The 26,125-nt window shown below is 42.7% G+C and overlaps 1 protein-coding gene across 4 annotated transcripts in view; it reads left to right on the top strand.

The window, feature by feature from the left end:
• Nucleotides 1-3,761: 3,761 nt before the first annotated feature.
• frmd4ba (FERM domain containing 4Ba) overlaps nucleotides 3,762-26,125 on the top strand; it is a 40,152-nt gene continuing 17,788 nt past the window's right edge. For 2 of the 4 annotated variants that reach the window (XR_004212525.1, XM_031842223.1), the window contains exons 1-7: nucleotides 15,533-17,975; nucleotides 21,761-21,826; nucleotides 22,031-22,125; nucleotides 22,338-22,430; nucleotides 22,774-22,858; nucleotides 23,961-24,017; nucleotides 24,595-24,617. Coding sequence is in view for 2 of the 4 variants with exons in the window: in XM_031842223.1 (XP_031698083.1) it covers nucleotides 17,814-17,975; nucleotides 21,761-21,826; nucleotides 22,031-22,125; nucleotides 22,338-22,430; nucleotides 22,774-22,858; nucleotides 23,961-24,017; nucleotides 24,595-24,617 (581 nt within the window). In the remaining 2 variants the exon portion in view is untranslated. Of the gene's footprint in view, nucleotides 3,992-15,532; nucleotides 17,976-21,760; nucleotides 21,827-22,030; nucleotides 22,126-22,337; nucleotides 22,431-22,773; nucleotides 22,859-23,960; nucleotides 24,018-24,594; nucleotides 24,618-26,125 lie in introns of those variants that run through there. The other 2 variants (XR_004212554.1, XM_031842282.1) reach the window with 2 other exon arrangements.

Raw genomic sequence — 26,125 nt, 5'->3', positions numbered from 1 at the left:
CTTTGATGGTTTTCTCCAGGGAACATTTTGAGTTGCGATATCTCCATATCTAGCGCTGAGATGAAGCATACTTCAAGGAAACCCAATGTTTTCCGGGCGTTTCCCTCCAAGAAGTCTTGGCATGTGTCCTGATGGTGACGTTTTCACAGGTAGTTACATATTTAGTTGATGTAATTTAGTTTCAGTTTTTTTTTCCTGATTATAACTTTAAGTAACTGTAATAAAGTGAATGTTATTGTATTGTATATTTGTTGAAATTATTACATCAGTATGATTTTTGCAATAGCTTTAATGACAATAGGTTTAGCTATGTTTAAATATAAGTCAGTGATGGTTTGTTAGCACGCCCAGCTTACCGGCTGGCTACATGGGAACCTACGTTAGCTTACTTCCAAAGGCAAAGGGGCATGCTACGAGCTAAGGGAGGGTTTTCAGCCGCTACTGTTTGGAGTCAGCGTTTGCTAACGCTAGCTAGTTACAGCTTATAAAATGTACTACTACTGTGTACCACAGTTACTGCTAATTTAATGTGGTAAAGCTGCCATTGTAATCGTTGTAAACTGCAAATACGCCATGCGGAAAAAAAAAGAACTTAAGAGATGTAGCAACACAAACATTAAATATACACTTGTTTGGCAAAGGCTCATCGCTGAAAAAAAAAAAATATATATATACTTTTTTACATGGTTTTGCACTGTCTTGGACCATAAAGGGTTAAATTATCAAGTATTGTGCAGTTAGCACACGTTGTACTTTAATTACATTTTTGGGATTTGTCAAGAACGGTTTACGTATCAACATATTGCTGCCCCCAGTTTTTCAAGAAAATGGTCATCATTTTTACAAGATGATACGGGGGAGGGGTAACACACGGTCAAGAGAACTACTTAATTCGTTCACCATGACCTGGAAAATACTAAAGACGCACTGAAATGGCCAAGCTATCAGGAGGAGTGAAGACTGGTGTCAAGAGTACAACGGCACAACAGCTGACCTGCTTAGAGGTCCGATGCAAGGATGAGATGGGATGGATGGGTCAGTGCTCACTTATTGTTGATGTTACTTATTGTCCTGCGTCCTTTGTTTATGAAAAGCTATTCATGAATGCGTAAAGTTTGCTTTAAAAGGAAAGCATGAAAGTTGGCAAGAGTTAATGTCCGTCAAAGCACAAAAGAAGATGACATACCAGTCCATCAAGGTCAAAACTGATGGGAGGGGGGCAGAGTTAATCTGTCCTGGGGGGGTGGGGGCAATCGGCAACTAAAGACCCTGAAGACAGGATGCACATTGACAATGGGCCAATGACTGTGGGACAGTCAGGGCCCGCTCTCAGGAGGTTAGCCCTCTCCATGTTAACATCTGTTCCAAAGCACAACATAATCCCCTTGTACTGAAAATTCATAGTTTCCTCTCTCTGCGCAAACAAAGGTCCCCTCACTTGGACCGTTTGCATTACCTTCTGTTTAACTTGAGCCTCCAATCTTTGGTTTTGTGTCGTGTTTCGTTAAATAAATGTTTTCTTATCATCTTCTGAGAAATAATAAATCTAAATGATAGCATCTTGCGAATAGATGTCACTAAAAGTTAGATCATTTGGATTATTTTTCTGTACTTTATGTTTATTTGCACTGCATAAACCAATTCACAGAGGATACTACATTTGTTTTATTCATCAAAATCGCCCTGTAATGCAATGCTGTCTTCGTATTATCATAATGAAAGTAAAGCTTATATGAAGTGTCATCAGAACAATAGCTGGTGGGCTAATCTCACCGGGAGCTGAGGCCAGGGAGAGATTTGGTGGTGGTGGGGGGGGTTGGAGTGGGGGTACTTGGTGCACACATGGCACCGGGGTGAGCCTAATCACGGGCTCGCAGAAATCCTCACAAATAGGGAGGGGGATGGGGTCTGTCCCTGGGGTGACTCATTTAGACTTGGAAGAAAGCATTTTCTTCCAGTAACAAACTCGACCTTTGCCGAGACATGAAGATTCATCTTTTTTGTTTTTTGTTGCACAGCTGAGATAGCTGAGGAAGCGTCACCTCGTGGCATGCCCACGACGCTCGGTCCAGCTGGTTCTTAATAAACGGGACAGTTTCATTCCTCCCATTTCCTCACTGCTGCAGTCTCTGTGGATTACTGATCTTTTCCATTGTTCAGCCTGTCATTGACCCACAACGGTGTGGCACTCCTTTCCTTCCCCTTACAGTGGAGTCACTGGAAAACCCACTATATGTCTAAGTGTTACATGTAAAGTTCTAACCAACCTGTAAAGCCATTCTTGCAACGCACAATGATTCTGACTGCAAAAGTGCTTGTCGTACGTTTTTTCTTTCAAAGCATTCGGAGTATTTTGTGAATAGACAGACATCTTATTTACAATAACTAATAAAAAAGCTTAGAATAGAGACTAAAAGCAGTAGCATAATCTTTAACTCTAATATACATCGAGTTAACACGTTACACTGACAGTGTTCGGTAAACTGTATATTGAACACAACGAGATGCGGGATTGTCCTTGAATTTTAAAATAACATTTCACTCACAGAAGTCTGTTAAACTATGTACTAAGTCGGGGTAAGGAGTAACATAATAGATGCAAAGCACATTCTGGTATTAATAACAACGATTATACTTGTGCAATATCCGATTCTTTTTATTTTTGGGCCACTTGGGGGCAGTACAACAAGCTTTAAACATCAACATTGTATCACTTTATCAAGTTGTGATAGCAAATGCGTTAGCAAACAGTTGCCTATTTACACATCCAGCAGACGCGTCGTTTAGGGTCGTGTTTCAGGTCAACTGATGAATGTAAATAAACGTTTACAAGCTAGTCTTTATCTGTGTCTGCCTGCTGTTTGGTGTAGTGAACCGTAAAGCAGCGGCCTGCTGCTGCTGGAAATGACAGCGATGAACCGTGAGAGTGAAACTGATGACAAAGTCAAAATCATGACTCAAAGATGCTCGGTAGAGCTGTATGGTCCGGGTGGTAATTCTCAGTGGGATTATCACTATAGAGAGAACCTCTTTGCTAATTTAAAAATATTGATTTTAAGCAGCTTTAAAAATACTTGTAAATCAGACGTTGTATTCCTTATAATGCAAATTTAAATAAAATGCACTGCAGGAATGTGCTACTGTTATTGCTTTGTTTGTCATGTGTTTGTTGTGTTACAAACGGGCTACAGCTGAACTCCGTTGTGCATCCCTGTGTTGCATAATGACAGTAAATGATCCTTGATATTGGGCCATTTCGCCTTCTCAAACTCATATTCTAATACATTTTCCCACCCAACAACGGAGCAACAAATAATATCTTATTAAGACTGAGAAAGATATCCCATAATAAGTCTAAAAAACACATTGTCCATCCCTTCCATGTTGAGCACATTACAACTTCAGGCACAGCAATATCAAAAGATGGAGAAAAGCAGGAACCAAATCCTCCTACCGACCAATCCCCACATCTTAAACTATAACACAGGACCAGACATTATTGAATAGACATCTTTTTCTGATCCACTTGGCTTTCCGGAGACAACTCTTGTCAGCGGTGTTAAATTTAAATATTTAATTGATTTCCGCTGTCAGCAGAGAGCTCTCCTCCGCTGTTGGCCAACCGCCACGCGCTGAGCGGCGCTGAGGGACACGATGTCATCTGTCCCGTCCTGGATCTGTGGAGCAGCGGAGAGGAGGAGGAGGAGGAGGAGGAGGAGTGTGTGTGGACGGATGGGACTGACTGACTGACTGACTGTGTGGAGAGACACGGCTGTTATGGCAGCGGCTTCGCTTCCTGGACTTTGCGGATGAACTCCGCGGAACCACCTCTTCATCCATCACGAGCCTTTTTTTTAAATTCTGTCATACTCGTGTTTTAAGGAGAGAGAGAGAGAGAGAGACAAAGAGGTTTCACTGCCCCGGTGCCGGCTGAGACGCTCCGCGCACAGACAATAAGTGGAAGCGCTCACATCACAACAAAAGACACAAGGTGAGAAACGTTTCAATCTCGTTCAGATCACCTGTAACTGCTTTCATTTTCAATCACTTGCACACGTATTGCTCTTATTTGGTCCTTTAAAAACATACATTTGTGTTACATGTGCCATTTAAATGCTCTATTTTAATAAGAAGAATATGAATAATACATTTTATTTGTGTAGCCTTTTAAAAGGTACTTTAATGACAAAAACAGAGACAAGCAATGACAATATAAACAAGGCAGATAGATGACGTTATAAAAGTAAGAAACAAAACAAAACATCACATTTTATGGAGTGTTTCTGTGGAGAATCATGTATGTTGTGCTCATGCCTCACTACATCAATCAACAGCGCTCATTTCGCTCTATTTGAGTAGAAATGTGTTCACGCCTCCTGTGAACTGCAGCCTACATGTCTTTTACTTGACTTCTGCTGCCTGAATGTCAGCATGTGTGTTGAACTGTTGACATGTCAACAGCAGTGCTTTCGCCGGTGGGAAACTCATATTTGAGTCTTGACTGGTTATTTGGCCGGTGGGAGTACTTCAAGACTGATGTGGACGCCACGGTGATGCACCTTAAACTGAAAGGACGGGAGGACAAAGATGTACTTGTGGTCTGTTTTTAAAGTAAAAACAAAATCCTCTTTCTGTGTTGGCTCTGTGGTCAGCTGGTCTGCTCTCCTCTGTGTGAATATCCTGTTTCCTGGACAAAACAAACAATGGGGAGGCAGGCATGGCAGGCATATGATATCCTGTGTGTGTGTGTGTTGGGGTCGGCAAAAAAACCAGGATGAATACTTTCATGCAGAGCTTTGGAAATATATATCATACATTCAAAAAAAGAAAGTAATGACACACAGAAAGAAACCCAGTGACACCAGTCGTGTGAGTGAAACAGAACAAAGACACAGGACTGGTTTGTGTCGGTGATGATATTAAATTTGTTCCTCATGAGAGCAACATGTGCTGTGTCCCTTTCTGACAGGCACACACACAAAGAGAGAGAGAGAGAGAGAGAGAGAGAGAGAGAGAGAGAGAGAGAGGGAGAGAGAGAGAGACGAACTGCAAAGGCAGCGCTGCTTTGTGTTGACTTTGGTTCTGGGATGTTCAGCTGCTTTTAATGGGGTCAGCGCTTCCGATTCAATAAAGCTATTAACCGCCACAGAATATTCCAACGCCACGGCTCGGCCCCGGCACAGATACGAGCGATTTGCCAATCAGGGTCCATTAACGACCTCATCCACACAAGGCGGCCTTTTGTGAGAGCAAACCAGATTAAACATCCACATCCAGTCGACCTGGGGGAGAGTGTGACCTGAGCTGTCGACGAGTTCCCACCTCTCCTCAATGTTTTGTGTTCAAAGTTGTTCGTCAGCATTTTTCTTCTTCTTTTCCCACACATCTTTATGATGACTCTCTCCGCAGAGAGTTGAATGAGAGCATGAGTCAGTTAGGCTACGTGATACTGTTGTCACGCCGGTTCGTATACGAAATCGACGCTTCTGCTAGAAAACAAGATCCTGCCGGACTGGTTCTGACAACAGATCTCCTCCGCTCACAGAGATCAAACCCTTGATCAAAGTCTGGCATGTGACAGGGGTAAGTGGGAATCCTTGCAAGTTACACACCCTGTTTGTACAGGTAGCAGTATGTACATATTGTATATTTAAAAAAATACAAACTTCTATCAAGATGATGATAATAACATAAAAACTTAAAGGCGATGACATCATCAGGGCGAGACTCCAGAGCCACAGAGTACATCACTCAACCCCCTGTAAAATTGGTGGAGTGACCCTCTTCATAGCAAGACCGCATCACTATTGCAGAACGGCAGCCCCTGCTTAATGCTACACTACCGCGAAAATGCTAAGCTGTTGTAACAGGGACACAAGTGGAAAAGAGTCATAAAAGCCGCAAACTGAATCGAATAAGGCTGGGTTTTATTGCTTATCAATTATACTGTTCATTTGTAAGAGGACAAATCTTTAAATTGTTCTCTCTAAGCGACTATGTAGCGAAAAGATGATTGACAAGTGGTGATGAGAAAATGACCAGTTCAACGAGTGTGTAGCTGTGGACAGAAGTAGAAAACATGGAGGTTGTGGAATGCCACTTTAATATATGTAAACAGACCTGGTGCCCGAGGCCTCATTCAGGGTCAGAGAGGGGAGTGTTTTCTAGATACTGTGTTTGTGGGTCATCACTAATCAACAGGCTTAGCAGTGGAAATCAATTAATTTCAGTCCAGAGGGGACGTCAGCAGCCTCGCTGGTTGAGTGTGTTTAGGAACACGATTTAGTCCATAAAGTTTGCTGTTAATGTCGCCGGTGCTTCCAGTTCCTTCTGTAACATAATCACTGCAAACGTGGTTCACACCGAAAGTTGAGTCAACAGGAATCTGTTCCTCGCTGGCTGCGAACCAACTCAGCAGAGCGCAGGCACTACATCTCTTTTCCTTGTTTCATGTCTGCTTCGTCCCCTCAGACAGGACATCCTGAGTAAAACAAAGAGTCTGGCCCTCGGTTTCTCGTGCAAATCACAGACATTGCGAAACACGCCACTTTCATTGTGTGTTTACGAAATTTACGATTCTTGCATACAAAAGAAATACCGCATGGAAAGCGTTTTATGAGAAAATGCTGTTGTGTTTTGTTTGATTTTGTGGGATTTGGTCCTTTAATGTGGTGTTGTAGTGAATAATGATGTTGAGGGTTGGTTTTTGTGTTTATTCCCCTTCAGAATACAACAGAAAACATTAGCATCAGAGAGAGCGGCTCTCAGCTGGTTGCTAATTCCTCTGGGAGCTGGTTTCCATATCATTTCGATGAAAGAGACTGCATTAAAACAAGCTCCGATCTGTTTAAGGACAGAGAAATTCCCCTCAAAATGTAGCGCCCCAATCCCGCTTCCTTATGAATTATGTAAAGAATGGACACAAGGATGGATTTATAGGTTACCCATGTGTATCATTTTTGGTTATTGGTTATTGACCCGAGCACTTCAGAGTAAAAGCCCCTTGTCCCGGGGGAATGCTAGTGGGAAATTAATCACGATTCCAACAGTGCATGCTTTATGCCAGTACGACAACCTTTACAAATTAGTTTAAACACGAGGCTGGTTATACATAATCATTTGTGGCAACTGTCTTAATGACACAGAAAGCAAATAGTAGACTTTTTTTAGCGCTTCAATAGAAATATTTGTTTGTGATTTCTGAAGATGTTAATGTGTAGAGGTTATGTTCCGCTTTGATAGCAACATAATATGTATTCCATTTAAAAACATTGTAATATTGTCATTGATTTGATATTTATTACAGAGCGGCCTAACTCCCACAAACCTAAGACTGGTGGGGTTGAAGGTTAGAGATTGCGGTGAATAACTTGGCGTGAATGTCAGATTGTCAGGAAATGTGGGAGGAAGTGGGAGGAAATGTTTGACAATCTGACCCGCATTTGATGGAGACTGCCAGCCCTTAATTTCCTGAGTATGCCTCAAACAACGTGCTTGTCGGATCGGACCCCTCACCTCTCTGACACCAGTATCCGGTCTGCGTCCAGGTGTGAAGAAATAAAAAAAAATTCAAGAATTGTACTTCTTTCTCGAGCTCTTGTTTTTCATTCTTCACGCAAACTTTTGCCCCCGTTGGTACGATTAATCGTGACCCACTACATGCCTTGACAGCAGGCTTTTTTCGCCCCGAGTGTGGCCTTTCAGAGCAGGTACAAACACTTTTACCTCACCTTTACGACTGAGTACTTAATATTTGAGTCTCCTGTCATGTTTTTTCACCTGCAAAGTTACAGTATATGAGTTTAAGGCAAAGCTGTAGGTTAAAACAGGGGAGGACAGTTTTTAAGGAACAAAAAGGTATTTTGTTCTACAAAGGAAACGACTGTTGTGTCCCTCCTGATGTTCACCATCTAAATTTCCTTGTTAACCCAACTATTCAGTATCTAAAAATCTAAATGCGGTGAGCTGCTGCACAGGCAAGTGAGGTATAGATCCTAGCAGAGGGGAGCACCTGCTTCCTGGTGGGTTCATCCACAACCTCAGGCAGCAGAGGCAGCCTTGAACCCAGCAGGTCTGTGCAGCGTTTCACTCCAGAGCAGAAAATCCCTCTTTTTTTGTTTGTTTGTGTTCTCCTCCTCCTCGTGTGTCTCTGGGATGTAATTGCTGTGAGGCTGAGAAAATGAAAATCACAACAAAGCAAAACCCTCCACCACCCTTTTCTCTGTCTGTGTTGCTGTTGGCCTGCCTGCGAGGGTTTCGGAAAGAGGAAGGGAGGAGGAGGAGGAGGAGGGTCTGCACTGTAATTATGCTGCTTGTGTGCCTCTATCCATCCATCCCTCTCTAGTGATCACTCTCCAATTTTTTATTTTTTTACCCATTTTCCTCTTAAACTTACCCTACACAGATCATACACACACACACACACACACGCACACACAGCAGGAGAGCTGTGTGGTGATGATGCTGAGGGGATGTTTGAAAGCCTGAATGGTAATGACCTGAATGAGACTCCCTCCACTGTGAGCGTGGGTGTGTGTAAGGTAAAGGAGGAGAGGGGGTTGGACAGAAAGGGCACGAGCTGCTATTATTACCCTCTCAGGCACGAACGGAAAAGGTACCAAATAAAATCGAGCAGACGTACCCCACAGCCTCGGATCCACAGTGATCGATAGTGCTCGACTCCGTTTCACATGTTTATAGCCAGAAGCGATGGGGGCACTGTGAGGAGAAGCACTTCTGTGAATGTGCGATGCACAAACCCCCCACAAAGTAATTTCCTGTTGAGTCGGTGTGCTCGATTCTTCTCATTTTCCGCCGTTGCCTCAATGAGTTAATTTTGTTTAAGTCCCATTGTCAGTGCACTTGCACCGCAGGTGTCACTAAGGTGTGGCGCGTATAGGTGCTCATCATTAATGGAGTGTTATGTGAGATTCCTTTTTACTGGGTTAATACTGGAAACCAACACCTAGGCCGACACTCACTCACATCCCCTGCAGTTTAAAAAGAAAGAAATCATCCAGCTGCAGTCACCTTCACCGCTGCAGTTTTGGGATGAGGAGGACAAGCAGGGAGGGAGGAAAGTCATTATCACCTGCCCTGTGGACCGAAACCGAGCACCCCGCTGGTCCGCTCAGGCGGGCCGCTCTGAGCTCTGTGACAGGGACGGAGAGAGAGACTGCATGTTAGCCATAACATGGTGGACAGACGTAGGTGTGTGGTGATACAATGGCGAGGAGACATGTCAGAGGAAAGCCTGTAGGAAAGGCAGTCTTTGGTCTTGGTTGCATCTTGGTTGCATCGTGTTTCCTAAGAGGCTCGGCTACTTCCTTTTGAAATACATAGATTACCTATATGAGTGTGTGTATACCCTTTCATCTACTGTACTGCAGTCCATTGTGCAATGTATCCTCAATAGGTTCAGGCAACAAAACTACTTGGTTAGGTTTAGGAAAAGATCTTTGTTTGGGTTAAAATAACCAGGGAAGTGGCCTTACTTTAGTACGGAAGTTAGGTGACAAAATAAATCAAGGTTGACTTCTTGTTTCACACGGGGAACTAACAGCGACCGCGGTTTTGGTTGGACCCATTCACCTCCCACCCCAACTGTGTGGGGTTTTGCAGCCTTCACACTTCCTGGTTCATGATGAAGTGGATTACTAATTGATTTTGTGAAATACATACATATTACAGCCTATTCATTTTCGTAGGTATAGCTGAGAACAGCCTGTATTGTAACAGCAGCACACTTGTCTCGTGGAGCTGGATTGGGTGGATGTTCTGGACAGTGTTTAGTGACACTGTGTACGGGAGTGGAGGTGGTTTGCAGGGCGCTGTTGTAACAGGTGTCAAGCACACCGGGAGGAAAGATAATACTGTATCCCCAGGGGAAGGCAGTGGTTGGTTAGGCTGGGAGATATTGGCAGATACATTCATTTGTGTCTTCCAAACCAGGTTGGGATTGGAAATGTTTACTTGACAGAATAATGAAATGATTAGTTGATCGACTGAAAATGTATTGAATTTTGAGTCATCTATTTATCTCCTTTCCCAAGCAGAATGCCACACATTTACTCCAGCTTTCAAATGTGAGGATTTGATGCTTTTCTCGGTTTTACATCATTGTAAATTCAATATATTTGATGTTTGGACTATTGGTTTAGATAAATGTAATATGAAATTCCTATCATTAGTCGCAGCCCTACTCGACAAATTGGATAGCTAAATGGTTATGTGTATGAAAAGAATAATTGCCACTTCACCTTCTTCTTATTTCTTACATTACATAAGCATTATAGATTTATTCCTCTAAACCATTAAACCATCTAATGGTTTTAGAGGAATTAAGGGTATTGCAGAAATCTTTCATATGTGTTTTACTTGCTATGCAAACATCTAGTTTGATGAAACTCTGATATGAAGCCAGCTGAAGCGGCTTGGCCTTTTTTGCTTGACATTATGTGGTGCATCCCATGATTAGAAAGGGCCGCTTGTAATTTATTTAACTGTCCAGATAACAGATGATCTACTGGGAGTGGCTAAAATGAAATTACTGCCATCCCCTGGTAATACTTTCACAGTGCATGTGGGTAACAACGATCTGCATACAGCCGGTCTCTCACTACTGTAAGGCTGCCACTGAAAGAGAACCAGTAATTAGACATAAAACACAGTACTCAATGAAATATTTCACTTTCAGAAGTGAGATTAGCAAACAGTGTTGTACTCATGCAGCAGACGCAACGCAACATCAGCGTTCATTTGGCGTTGTCCAACATTCACTCACCTTTTAGCTCTGTTTTGGTCTCCTCCAACTCCTGATAAAATTGTCCAATTCTTTTCACTCTGTGTGACATTTGGTGATGGGGCATAAAACAGCTGCTGAAAATAACTTGATGAGAGCCGTGAACAAGAACCAAAAGACCAAATAACTAAGTTGCGAGCCTTAAAACCAAAACAATGAGCTGAAAAATACTAAAACGCTCCGTAGAGCAGCTGGGGAATACTCGGTCACTAAGTCGGGCGATAATTCTCTGGGTTTGTTTTGAATGACATTTATATTATTACATACTGATTTAGACCATTGTAAATATGGAGATATTTGTGTGAAGCTCTAAGCTCCTATAGCCTGTTGTTTTCAGCCTCTTTTGTTGGATCTTTACCTTCTTTACCATAAAAACAGTCTTTTCTAACCAATAGAATATTGAAAAGCAGTGAGACGTGTTTTCCATCTGCAGTGTAGCAGCTGTCTCAGAATATGTGATGGTGTAGTCACAGTAAAAGTAGTGAATTAGACGTTCTAGCAGCAGTAAAGCAGGAACAGATGCTCTGTTTCCAGGCCCTTTCTTCTTTCTCTACAAACTTATGATCCCCATTTGACTCCCAGCGAACTCACCCGCCCTTCGAATCATGGCACCTCCTGAAATCACTCTGACAGAGCTGGAATCTTTGAGAGCTTTCATTCCACCGAGAGCTTTTGTGTTCATACACAGCAGGACAAAAATAGAGGTTTTCTGCCATATTGGTGGCTTAATAATACTGACATGAAAGCGGCAAGGATACAAGGGGCTTTCACACGTTTTGTTTGAAAGTGATGTCTGCTTGTGCCACACTGGTTCTGCAATGTGTCTACACAGCACATTGGCTACCGGAGTGCAGTTTTCAACATACAGTATTTGGATCAGTTGTGAATTCTCTGTTGTCTGGCCAGATAAGGTCATGTTTCTGATCTGATTATCAAGTCAGTAAATTGGATTGAGAGTGATAAGCCAGGGGCTCTCATTACTGCACATCATCTAAATGCAGATATCCACTGCCAGAACTCTGCTAATTGCTGCGACGAAATGGATTTAGACACTCCAGTGTGTCTATACAGCATGTAAATATATTGGTTTAATTGAAGGGGGCTATAGCCCTTGCGGCCACTTAACATGTGTTAAGGGCTCGATTTCTGGTATCAGATGAAACCAATTTCCTCAGTTCTAAAACCAGATTACAAAGAGCCAACATGTTACCAATCACAGTGAACAGCCACAAATAGGATTTTATACCTTTATAGTGAAGCAAAACAGGGAGTACCTTGTGTTTTTAGCCACGCTAGCAGTGCGGCTCTATAGGGATGGCAACTATTGGACAAATAGAAATAAAATCGGACTCTTCATCAGGTCGGTGAGCCTTCGGTTCACGAACAAATATCTGCAAAACTAATGGCACCGCCACCAGCCTTATTTGTTCTTTGTGTTTAGCGCTAGGTAGCAAATGTTAACATACTAACACGCCAAACCAAAATGGTGAACATCGTAAACAATATACCTGCTAAACGTCAGCTAAACATGAGAATGTTAGCATATAGCTCAAAGTGCCACTGTGCCTTAGTGGTCTAACCGCCTCCCAGAGCAGCTGGCATGGCTTTACACTCGTTTAGCTAAAAGTTGAGGTTCAGTTTTCGCTGTGTGCTCCTTAAACTGGTATATATTAGGAAGCTTGATATAAACTGAGGTCTTTTCCTGGATCCCCATACAGTCTACCTGAGGCATCATTTACAATCATGATAGAAATTAAAGTTAAATCACTTCTGTTTTTTCAAGGGTTGTAAATATTCTGCATTTACTAATTCCCAGCATAGCTCTGAATGAAAACAGCTTTATGCTGTTATTCACAGTGAACTATAAGTAAACTATGATGGTTTGTCACATGACACATCATATACGTATAAAATTATATTATTAATAAACATGGGAATGCTTTTTTAATATCTCCTCAATCTTAAGCCATCTTTGTATTTATTCTTTCAGAGACAATATCAGTTTAATACTCCAAACTATTTTAAATCCTTCTTTATTTTTTCTCTCCCTGCAATAATTTCACCCCCTCCGCCGCCTCAAGGCTCATTAAAGCCCCTCACTGGTGGTGTCTCCTCCCCTCCCCCTCCTCTGCTTCATCTCCCTCGCTTTCTCTTTGTTTCATTCGCACGCCCGTGGAGATGCCCACAGTGGCCATTCATATTTTCCATCACTTGGCTATGATATTGAAAACGAATGACACAGGCTCTTTGTGCTCCTTCTGAGAAATGTCTGGAGAAATCTGAGCACCCGCTGTCCCTCGGGGCAACATTTTGTTGCGGCAGACAGTGTGAGGCTGCTACTGTGGCCTCTGCCCCCCCCCCCCGCATGCTCCCGGCTCTGACCTCCTCCTCTCCATAGCATCTGGTTTATACACGCACACATGGTTTGTCATGGCCTGTGGCCTGCAGCGAGCCCCTGAGTGCCGTCCCTTACAGCAAGAGGAGCTGACCACAAATCCCCAGATGCAACTGACGAGCCTATATGGGTGCATGACAGCCGGGCCCTCGCCTCTTTCCCTGCCCTCTTTTCTTTTTCTACCCCCCGCCTGGCCACACAAAGCTGGGCTTGACTGTATCGCCGAAACACACAAAAAGCTTTTCTGTCTCGCCATTCATTTGCCAAATGGAGTTCTATCACATGGTGTTAATTGGCTGTAATTAAGATGTCTTGTGTTTTTTTTTTTTTTGCTTTTTTATTAACAGATGCAGGGAAAATTTCTGTCAAGATGTATAATGGCAACCATTCACTCACTGGCACGGTTGTCAAAAAATCCGACAACCTCAGGGTAGACATATTGTAAAAAATAATTGTAGTTCCTTTTGTGTTGATTTAATGCCGTCAAAGCATGTGTCTAGGAGAGAATTAGCGACGGCAAAAGCAGACAGAAGCCATGGTATTTTATTTTCTGGCTTGTCACACATCAGGCTTGCAGTAGCAAAGCTCATTACATAAAATAAAATGTGGGACATAATCTATACATGAGCAGAGATGGCCCTCTTTCATGTTTTAGGAACGTAATCTATTCATCTATGATGTATGACAAATCGCCCTCACAGTTTCGTGATTTCTGACAGCTGTGTCCACCTGCTCCATTTCTAACCACGAGTGACAGTCAGGAAGCATGACAAGCGTGGTAAGCATGACTTACCACAGTCCTGTGTGTGTGTGTGTGTGTGTGTGTGTGTGTGTGTGTGTGTTAGGGAGCGTGCCGGGCACACTGCACAGAACAGCTTCCATTCAGCGTGTCAGCTGCAGCCTCAGTATGTGGTGTAGCTCGTCAGCTGCAGGGCCGTGTGGGTGACAGCTGTTCTCCCTGCTCCGCTCGGGCTCTGCTATGATCACTCGGAGGCCTTCCCCTTTTAGACAATTAATCTACCGCTTACTGTACATGGTAATTGCCGTCCCATGTTGAAGTGAGCCCAGGGACGGGGGAAGTGTGATGATCTTGGCAGCGTGGCTGCCCCTGTCATGCCCTGCCTTGTATTCTCAACAGATTCAGGCCTAATAATACCGAACTTCTGGGACTGAACAAAGCAGTGGGCTAAATTGTAACAGCCTGTCTGTCTGTATTCCCATTAAAACTTTCAATCCAGGCATCACAAGTAGAATGAGGCCCTTCTGTTAGGGAGAAAGGGCATGACATTGGCATAAAGATAATAGGAAACCCCTCCAGGCAGCATAATTTACCAAACAATTTCCAGCACTAAATGTATTTCCCCCTTTTTAGTCCCAGAGGGTCGCGTGTGAGACACCTGATTTCCCCATCTGCTGGCTGTAAAGGGGCACTGCAGCGTGAGCAATAAGTATGTCAGCCACCACCGCACTCCCACAACAATTGGTTGAGCTCAGCCAAAGGGGGAAAGTATAACAACAGCTGGAAAAGAATGAGCCTTTAAGTGAGCACGGTCTTGTGTGCAGCACATGAGAAATGGAGTGACATCAGAGGGGGTGAGGGACTGCGGTGTGAGGTCATGGTGTTTACAGCCGTGGTACCAGGCTGGAGACAAAGAGACGACGGAGACAGCAGCCATGTATACTGAGTTACAATGAACGCTGCCTGTGTAAAGATATTCATAAGAAGAGCACTTCAGCCCCCCCAAAAAGCTGGATGTCAGGTGACGTAGCACAATGTTCACATAGGGAGGAGGTCCGGGCGGATAGATGGGTCAAACAAACACAGGATTTTCACCCAGACCACAAGTTATAAGTAAAAGATGCTAAAGAGAGCACTGAGACATGGACACTTGTAAACAGGCAACTTGAGGATCATACAGCGCTTATTGTGCGTCTCTCAGAGTTAGAGCAGACAATTAATTCCCACTTTCCCATGGGACGCCCTCTCTGAGTGTAGACTCCCACAGATTGATTCTAGTCGAGGTCGTTGCCTCTTCCTACATCTTCACCCCACCGAACCCCCCCAGTATGGAGCGTTGAAATCAACTGGGATTATCTGCCGCCTGCAGGCATTTGGCATATGTGCCTGTGTGTCAGTTCACTTGAAATGTGCGTGGCTGCATGCCCTTACATTGAAATATAACCAATGTTTTGTTTGTTTCCTTACACTGCATAGATTATATTCAAGTCATTTCACAGATTTTTTTAAAAATCTTGCTTTTCATTTGAATGTTAATTGCTTATTTATAAATGTAATTAATAAATCATACAAGTGGAATGTTGGCAGCTATTTAAATTTTTTTTTTTTTTTTTTACGATTGCATGCAAGCTCAACTCAGAAATACTGTGCTGCCAGATGCACCAGAAACCCTGTGTTTATGAACATTGTGTGGACCAGAACACGTGGCGATCATGTGTACGATCAGCGGCTTGTGTCCACCATATGTTTGGCTGTCTTGGCCACTGTTGCTCCAGGCGGCTGCGGCCTCACACATCTGTCCATATTTATCATGGTTTGCTGGTTGCGCTCTATCTATATACCTTCAAATCGGGTCTCTGGTGATGAATCCTGTTTTCCAGAAATAGATCCATCCACTTCTTGCAGTGGTGGATTACAGCATATACAGTATTTAATCCTGTTAGGACATTTTCTACACTCCAAAGGAATGAACTTCTAACAGCACATTTGCTGTGTCAGTATCATTTCTGGTTTAACTCTACATTATTTTTCTTATAACGGCCGCCAGTATATATTAATACGCTTTCAATGTCTATTGTATTTAAGATAAAGAGTATGTCAGGAGATTCACTGCCAACAACAGACAGCTTGGGATTTATTTTCCAAAGATTTGAAGGAATCTGGCAATTGAGTTGCGAGAAGAAGAAGAATTACAGACATTGTGTTTTTCAGAGCTGATGGTGGAAATATCTAAGGAGTGAGCCTTCTTGTATGCTGTATTGTAGTTTTCCATTGTTTTTAAATGTGCTCTATAAATAAGCTAAACTTGAAACTTGAGGCTTCTCCCTTCCTTCTCATTTCTGTTGAGAGTTACACATGCACAGTACTGATCGGTCACTTGAGATAAACATGGCGTCGGGTAAAGATAGAGTTTATGAGCTGTAGTGCAGAGTTTAGTTGGGTGGCGTTAGAGAGGATGTGGGTAAACTCCAACAATTGTTTAGAGTTTGAGAGCAAGGTGAATAAAACATGACAATTAACTTCAGCCTTTGGCTGAACGAACGATCCGCTTGTGCCCGGATGAATATGACAACTGCTCATAATACCTTTTTTTAAAGACCCGATGTCCCAGCTGCCACTGCTCAGTATAGCCAGTTCACAGCCTGCATCAGCGTGGTAATTGATGTGCTCATTCCCAGATTTATACGCTCACATGCATTACTGCATGCACAGAAGCAATTAGATGCCTGACGGGCACTATTGCTTTTGTTTATTATTTGTTTGTGTATAGCGTTGGGTGACTGAGCACATACGGAGAGTTCTGGAACTGACTGGAACAGTTTGTCACTGTCTGAGCAGCTCCACTGGTCCTTAATATGGTTGACGAGCCAGAAAGCATCACTCATTTACTGTCCTTGCCATGTTTTTGGGAATTATTGAGCCAAAAACAACAAGAAGCCTGCTCGTCTAACCTCAAGTCTACATCCGCTGAGACAATTCAATGAAACAGCCCCATTGGGACTGAGGACACTCAATAATCAAACAGCAGGATATTGTTTCCGCTGAGAGCTGTTCCATCCTCGCTTTTCTCAGTATTCTCTGACTTGTTTATCTGAGTCAGGTGTTCGGTCCGTGTGCCACGTTTGCTGATTGATCGCAGCTGTGCAAAGGAAGACGTCTGGTCGCGAGTCTCAAGCCTCCATGTTCTTACATCAATGCCTCTCTTTAACGTTTCTGCCCCCTGCAGTTTCACTTTTAGTTTTTATCACCGTCAGTTCTGCCGTCCAAACAGGACTAATTATTTTGAGTGTTGCTGCAGAATATGATGGGTGGAGATGTCTGGCCTCCTCAGGAAATTGCTCTCACATCCCAGACAAAGTGACAGACCGTTCCCACACACACGTTTGCAGACAATGAATTTGAAAATCGTGCTGAAATTAAACAACAAAGTAAAAGATGAAGTGATTTGCCTTAGCTGAGCAAAATTTAGTGAGCAACGGAGGAAAGTGTTTTTGACTTTAGAGGTTGAGCGGCCGGCCGAAGTTTGTTGTGTTTGTTGTGTTTATGGGGGAGACGGAGCCTCTGCAGCAGGGGCCTTGTGGTTCTGTCCTGCCCTCCCCTGCTGCACTCCCCTCACTATGAGGCAGTGTTTTGGACCGGGGCCCAGGAGCAAGCCTGAGGCACGCTGCTGCGCTCCAGCCTCTCCGGAGCGCCGACTCTCACTGACATCACATCAGCTGGTGAGACATAGTGGACTGTGTGTGCGCACGCTGGAGTCTAGCTGCTCCTTTCAGCTTGTTGCATCCGAAAGCAAAACAAAGTGGTCTGCGGATCATCCTCTCTCTGGGTTCCCGAGCTGTGAGTCGCCGTCAGGAGAGTAGCAAAAGGGTTGGCCAACCATGGCCGTGCGCATCATACGAGGGATGGAGGACCTGGTGGCATCGGGCAGCCAGCTCGTCTGGAGCCTGGCGCATCAGACCCTGAGGAGGTGGTACAGTCGTGGGATGATGCCATGCAGACGCTTACTAGAAGCCTGGTTCAGGATTGGAAAGTGCTACCAGGTATGACAGCAGCATGGATGCTTTCTGTAAAAAGAAAAGAAGTTTAACCATAGCAGGTTTAATTGATTGCTTTAGTGACAGCATGTGGGATTAATTACTGAGCCGCAGATGGATTTCTAAAATCACCCATTGCATTTTTATGGCTTTGATTGCGCGTAACCTCCCTTCAACTTTCCCCCGAGTTAAGTGAGCTTTTTTTCTCATCTGGCCCTTTAGTGTATGAATGTGTTTGTTGTGTGAATGTGAAGACACACAGGCTGCCTCTTGGTGAGTCACCAAGCCTGTTTTTCTTAACGAGGGTCTCTCCCGCAGCACATATGGCAGTCATTTAAAAAAAAGCAGCATGACCAGCCGTTTGATCTCACTGTCTGGCTGATGAGGAGAACTTTTAAAGTTGTCTTTGAAATGCATTGATGCTGGAGCACCTGAACACCGTCAGGGCGTATGCTAGTTGAATGCCTTCTGTGTAAACTTGAAAGTACTCAGGTTCCTCTTCTTTGCTTTTTTTCACTGCCACCTGTACATCTTTTGAAAAAGATGGCACGCGGGTCTTTTTTTGTGTTTTTTTTACTATACTAATAAAATTACAAAGGAATAAATGTACAAAAAGCTAGAAATATTAACATAGTGACTTGTAAGAACAATGACAATATTCAGATAATTTGTCTCAGGTATGCAATACCCTTTAAAAGTGCATAGATGACTGACACTCTTGCTTTCTCTTCAAAAGAGTTCTCAGAAGTACCACAAGTACCAAATCCCTTTAATCTGTTTTCCCTTTTCTACCTTTCAAAATTACATACACATTAGTAGAAGAAGGCGTGTTGTGGATACATTAGCGTCATATTATAGTTGGTCAAGTTGGGGCTAATTGTAACTAATTGTATTTTAAACCAATCTTGTGTTTTGTTTGTAAAATCTTCATTTAAAAAATGAGTTCTATCTACGATAAATATAGTAGAAATATACAAAATGCCCCTCTGAAATGTAGCGGAGTAGAAGTATGAAGCAGTTTTAAATGCAGGGTGGGCCCGGCTCAGCCTGAGCAGGTCAGTGTGGCTGGAGGGGTCATGTGAAGAGGGAACCCATCGGGGCCCGTAACGACAGAGCTTAAGGGGGATGACCTCCCTGACACAGTCGCAACCTTTTCTTTTCATCATCTGGGACCTGGGAAGGTCCGCTCTCTTCAGCTGGTCTGAGGGCAGCGATCTCTGTCAGCCCTTTGAAGAAAAAAAAAGTGGATAAAAGTGTCTTTGAAAAGTATAGCGGCTTTGCCAGTGCTACTTATATTGAACAGTAGATTCCCATCAAAGTGTTTTAAGAATTAATTTAATGTAATAGTTCTTTGAAAGGTGGTTGAGCGTTCAGGAGAGAAGACTTGGATTTGGAGTAATGTGCACAGATTTTGAAGGTGAATCTGTAATTCAATGGCTGACTGTGAGCTTGACATCAGACTGATAACTAGAGGCCTTTGTCCATTTATGTTTTGATGTCACTGCCCTGCAACAATGCAGCATTGATAGATGGGAAAAGATTGTGCCATGGGACAGTCACAACAATGAAAGGGGTACTTTAGTGATTAATCCCAGATTAAACTATGGAACACAAATTAATTTTCCTTATCAAGATGAATCAAGGTGTGCATTTCACTGAGGTGAGCTTCAGTAGTTGTTCCTTGTTTACATTTTTTTGTCAGCGACAAAGATTCTTGCCTCTTCTGGACCAGTGAGATATGGAGCTTAACAGAACCCCGCTGTGCAGCCCACACCAGACAGTAGACGCAGTGGGTATGGTGCTGAAATATGGGGAGGCTTCAGAGCAAAAGTTAGTACAACAGCAAGTTAGCGTGACTGCAAATAAAACCCTTTTGTTGAGAAGTACAGCTCTACCCACAGAACCGTAAATCACACTGCGGTTTGGGGCGTCGAAACTCATCGCAGTGGAAAAGTAGCTTGTGCAGTATAAAAGTGAAAAGGCATGCTCTGTTGCGGTGCAGAGAACAATGTGTCCTCGTAGAGAGTGAGGCTTAACGCCGCGCCAGAATGTGTCTTCCCGCCCCGTGGTCACGCTGGACGTTGACGTGACAATCACTTTCCAACGCAGAAGCCAAGTAGTTGGATGCCACATGTTTTTATCTGAAGTCACAGAAACAAAAAAAAAAGGGCTTCCCGGACACATTCCTGGGCGTCAACAACAGACCATTTAGGTTCTGCTCAGTATCACAGAGATCAGACAGTAAAATACTCGAAGATAAAGTTCACAGAGTGATGGAATAGGATTGTGCCTTTTTTATAGCATGAGCAAGCCCCTTTTTCAGACTTGCACTAATCTCTCATCTACTAAAAAGCATATTTTAACACATCAAAACTGCTATGTGTAATTAAAAACTGATTACAAAGCATTTTCTAAAAACGTCTCATGGAATAAGTGTTGATTTACAACACAGCACTTGTGAAGATTGTGCTTTTAGCTCACTGCTGTCTGCCACTGTCTCCTTTTTGATACTGCCACTAGGGGGCGCCAGAATCCCAGATATAAAGATTCTTATAGTGGCTTTAAGTATGTGGATTTTTTCTTTTATATTAGATCAGACTTTGTCTTTACCCATGTGATGAGTCGGTGGACCATTACCACTGATGTAGTATTCAACAAAAGATGTGGTACAATACATCAAACGTGTCATACTTATCACTTTTGAGAGTGGAAATAACACAAATGAAAACTTCAAATCAACACACTAGGGGTTTTGCCGCTACACCCTTACTTACTTGGTCTGGCATGGCCAGTAGCTTATGGTGTCTAATGTCAGCTAACGCAAACTTTATACAAATGTTGAAATATTCCTTTAACTTAGGAACGCTTTGGTACTGAATTTAATTTGACCTACAGAAGGATTGAGTGAACAACTCATGCAAATGTGAAATGGGTTTAGCCTGCTCTTATGGTGACAAATGCCTAAGGCACAAACTTTTATGAACACAGAGAAAAATAAATTCACAATGCTACATCACATATGATTTCCTAAATGATTTATGACATTTAGTATTGAGATTACGTTTCACCCACATCACTGAAACAGATTATATAAACACCACGACATCTGAATTTGTATAAAGGAGTTAGAATATTGTAAAATATCAGCCTGGATTGTTGGCAACAACTTCACACACTGAAATATGATTAATATTCTAATATTCTAATATACTAATATTCATCACCACAACAATATTTCTACCTCGTCCTGCAGTGAAAGGCAGTTCTGCTGACTGCAGCGGGATGAATCCTGAAGCCATTCATCTTAAACAATGCAGCGGGAATTCAATTAAACCAGGACTTCATTGTCTTTCGGTTTTGTTTCTTACCGGCAGAGGAACACGTTGGATGTTGACATTTCAGGGATTTTCATTGCAGAGGAAGGATATGTGGGCGAGAAAGACAATAGCATGTGTGGAGCCTTAACTCCAGAGTCTTTGTTTATGACTCACGGTGCTCCTATAGAGCTGATTTATGAGTCGAACTTCACCGGTGCACTATTTTTTCTTTCTTTCTTACAAATAAGGATGATGATGTCGGCAATGACTTTGATGTTTGGAAGCGTGCGTCCCATATGGACACTTAACGGATCCTCTTATTCATTCAGCAGCACAAAGTCATTTTATTCTCTGGGCTACAATAGAGGAAGAATGCACGGTTTTGAGTGGAGAGGTAGAGGTGGAGACAGTGTGCTCTGCCAGCGAGTGTGTTGCTTTGCAGGAATCGTCTTAACGTTGTCCGTCCTCCTCTAGATGACCGAGGGCCGTCTGTGTCAGGCTCACCTCCTCGATGGCAGGAAGCTGGAGCTGCTGGTTCAGGTAGAGGACACTCACACTGCTGGCCTCCTCAGGCACCCTGCAAGATTATGTTGATGTACTGCAATTGTGTTGGATTTGATGATGTGTGTTGTTGTATTATTGTAAAGAATCTGGCTCCTGCATTGCTTTTGTTTCTTGTCACCTGTGTAGCTTTTAGCATTGAGATCTAAACTGAACTCCTGTGTTTTAATCTCTACTTTCCAGCCCAAGCTGTTGTCCCGCGAGCTGTTAGATCTGGTGGCCTCACATTTTAACCTGAAGGAGAAAGAATACTTTGGGTTGTGCTTCATAGATGACACGTAAGTGTATTTCCTAATATTATTGGCATTTTCAAGACAAAAAAAAGTGCAATGTCCAAGTGGTGTGTGTGCTTGGTTTTATTACATCTTCTTTTAATCAAAAGGGTTGGTTGATTTAGAACCGACGCCTTAAGAGAGGACAAAAAAGAGAAGAGAGGAACATTACGATAGCAGTATTCCAGCACATGATTTGTTCTTCTACCCCTGACCAGTGGCCAGAGTAACTGGCTCCAGCTGGATCGTAAAGTCCTTGATCATGACTTCTCCAAGACTTCGGGGCCTTTGGAACTCAAGTTCCTGGTGAGGTGAGTGCTCTCACTGCAAAAGCTTGCCAAATGAGGAATACTGCTTTATTAGAAACACCAGCCTACACTGAGGATTGAAAATGTCAATGTTTTGTGTATTAGACTGAGTTGTGAATAGTAGTATATGGACCTAATATGAAGCAAGTTACTATCGAGAGCTTCATGTCCTCAAAGGCTGGTCCTGACCAGCAGGTGGCAGTGATGGAACACAGTTTACATAGTCTTGCTGTGTGACTGTTAAACTATATTTGACACAATGAAGTCTGTGAATAACGCAGAGGTATCAGCAAAATATTATATCTCAAGTGAACCTTGCTGACCCGATAAAAACAACTCTTCACAGGTTTTATATTGAGAAGATCACCTTCTTGAAAGACAACACGACGGTGGAGCTGTTCTTCCTGAACGCTAAATTGTTAGTGTTTAATGTAAGTGTTTTTAAACATTTATTTTCTAAAAAACTTTAATGGGATATACATATTTTTAATCCAACTATTGATCTGCCATCATTCTTGATTTACCATTGACTCATAAAACTTCATTCTGCTGGGGGTTGAGAGTCAGATGATCAATATCTTGCAAATTGTTTTTCATGCTATATGTCTATATTACACACAACATTTAGCCTTTATCGTCACAGCTTCATAGCCTAATCTGGCCTCTTTTATCTTTATCTTTATTGTGCATGCATAGCGTTTGTAATGCAGTATTTGGTTCATTCATAACATGCTATTTATTGAGAAAATGCATGTCTTTTTAACCTCACAACATTTACATTTTGAAAAACTCTGACTGCATTAGATCTCAAACGGTTATGCTGCTTTCAAATGCTGTTGGAAATATTACAGTTTTACTTAAAGTATATGGTTCACTATCATACAAGCAATATGTTATTGTTTAATGAAGTTGTTTGGCATTGCATTTAAAGTACCCTGCACTATAGTCACAGCGTAGCGAATAGTTACAGGTTCAGGTTGTCATTTAGATAAGTATTGGCAGGACCACTGATTCCAAGTGTTTCCTGTAAATACTTTGATAGGTAGGCAGGTAGTTGTTTTCGGGGAATTTAGGATTTTTCCAACCGTCCAAGGGCGCCTGAATGCACCATGTGATCAGCCGTTGCAGTGTAGTTTTTTTTTTTTCCGCGGGTGTGAGCAGACTGGTCACCATGGGAGACGGAGACTGTTGAACCTGCTTTCGGACTGTACCACTTTACCGAGGGAGGGGGGGCAGGAATCTTCAACTAGCCCTTCGTATGCAACCACTGTGTGTTTTGTCGCATATAGAAAGTGTAATACTATCTCGGCTGCTGGAGTAACTGGAGTAAACACACTCCACGGACAGTTTCACGCACACACACTGTATTGTGTCTCTGCGGCATTGGTTCAGTCGGTAACGGTGGTGGGACCGAGAGGTACGGGACGGGAAGATTTTCTCTCTCCAAGTCAAGTGTTTCGGACACGGACTGCACTTTGTGTGTGCGTGTTGTTTTGAAAAGACCACGTTGATTTTACCTATTTTTTACAACAGGAGACCATCGAAGTGGAGAGTGAAAATGTTTTCAAGTTAGCCGCATTCGCATTGCAGGTAAGAAAGAGTTTTTGTCGCATGCTTCCTAGACTAGATGTTTTGTGAATGAAGACGCAACATTTGAAAATGTCTCCTGCTTTGGTCGGGACTATTGTTGAATATTATTGCTCTTTTATATTACTATCGGCCTCTGAAATGTACTTGTGCTTCGAGGCGGTGTTAACTTGAGTTATGAGATAAATGAAAACGTATTTAGATGGTCTTATCGTGTTACGTTAACCCCTTGTTGCAGATTGTGCCTGAGGGTAACGTTAGCTAACATTAGCACAACAGTTAACTTAAGATAAAATAAAATAATATAATCCTTTATTAGTCCCGCAGTGGGGACATTTACAGTAGCATAGTGGATAGTGCAAACAAGAGACATAGTAAAAACAAGAACAAAACAAGTATTATAAATAAGTAATAAAACAGTAAAGAAGATATACTAACTAAAAAAAACATTAGATATACAGAGAGAATCATTTTTATTGCACGGTGTATTTATATTGCACAGATTTTTACTGGGTCATTTTGTAAGTCTTGCATTTTCTCATAGTGCTTTTTACTAACTGCAGTATTTCTCTCTTTTAAGGAGGCCAAAGGAGAATACACCAGGTAAGAAGTTATCTATATTAAAACCTCTTTATGAGATACATGTAGAAAGGTGTGAGTGTTACCCAAAAGGTTTTTGTAACAACATCATGTTGTCCTGTCATTTAAAACATGTTTAGAAGGAACAAATTCAGGGTAAATTAGCTGGGAATGAAAAGTAGTGTCAATGAATGCCAGGTACAAGATGCTATGGTAAAGGTAAAGTTACATGTAATAACATTTTAGGATATTTTGTGCTAGCAGTCATCCATACACCTTTTCGTACTGTGACAAAGAAGGCAGGGTCTGGTTTGTCAAGTTGTTTGGTCAGTGCTCAGTCCACAGAAGATAAACTGTACAGCGAGTTAATGTTCAACTTGACTCGGTCAGATTTTTATTTTAACGCTGAACTTCCCTGAGATAATAATTCCCTTGGATGTGCTCGTGTGACATTGAACTGACCCCCCCCCCCGCTGGCTCGCTGCCATCCCCTCACGGTCCAAACATTGCCTTTAAAATCAAAACACTCTTGTTCTCTTGTCACACTGTTGACGATCAAGGCAGATGCATCGTGTTGACACTTTCAACAAAGGCAGACATGTTGTGACTGCATGGCTTTCTTGATAAATGTAATCACAAACACAGCATGTGTGCTGGTGGACACTGGTGGGAGAATCTGTGCACTAGTGGAGATAATGTTTTCATTGTGGGCCGTGCTCTCAGAGGCTTGACCTGCTGATACGGTGCGTTGCTTTTTTTTTTTTTTGAAGGGCATTGGCTGTGATTAGTAAACACTGCTCAGTCTGTGAGCGACTGACTGACTGAGCAAGTTGAAGCAGCACAACCTGTGTGTTTTTCCCAGTGCTCTGCCTCTAAAGGCCTCTCAGTCCATTATGTGCACACAAAGATTTGTGCTCTGTGAGGAATTGCACGTGTATGGTTTGAATGGCCACACCGTGCAATGCTGAATATGCAGTTTGACCCCCTTGTCAAACCATTGCCTTTGTTCTGCTGCAAAAAAAGACAAAATAAATAACCTGGCGTCACCTGCTTGTGCTCTCATTGACCGATATTTACAGGCTAGATGGATCTGATACATGTTAGTCGTTATTCTTTTGTACGGTTTTATGCCTGGGTGTTTTGATTTAAAGCTGCTTCACCCTGAAGTGTAGTGTACAGTCTGAAGGTTCAGTTCATGTGGGAGTGGGGATGAGCTGTACTTTGTACTGACTCTGAAAGCACAATAAAAGACAACCTGCCAACAACTCTGGTAGAATCAGCGTGGAGGGGAGTGTGTCCAAATCAAGTCTTTGTCTTTATTTGCACAAATACTACTTTCCCCCTGCGCATTCTGATTATAGTTTCCAGATACTAGGTTTTAGGACACTTTATAGCTCACAATGAAGTTGTTTTCCTCACACTGCTCTTACTTGAATGTACCGGCCCCAAACTCTAACACTCTTATCGTAGCGATGCACCCCCCCCCCCCCCGCTACCCCCCGCCCTACACATTCCCCCCCCCCCCCCCCCCC

Source organism: Anarrhichthys ocellatus, unplaced genomic scaffold (assembly GCF_004355925.1).
Source record: "Anarrhichthys ocellatus isolate YVR2014 unplaced genomic scaffold, GSC_Weel_1.0 scaffold1, whole genome shotgun sequence".
NCBI classification, from domain to species: domain Eukaryota; kingdom Metazoa; phylum Chordata; class Actinopteri; order Perciformes; family Anarhichadidae; genus Anarrhichthys; species Anarrhichthys ocellatus.
Note: the sequence above shows the minus strand (reverse complement) of the source record. Positions and strands in the feature narration are given on the sequence as shown.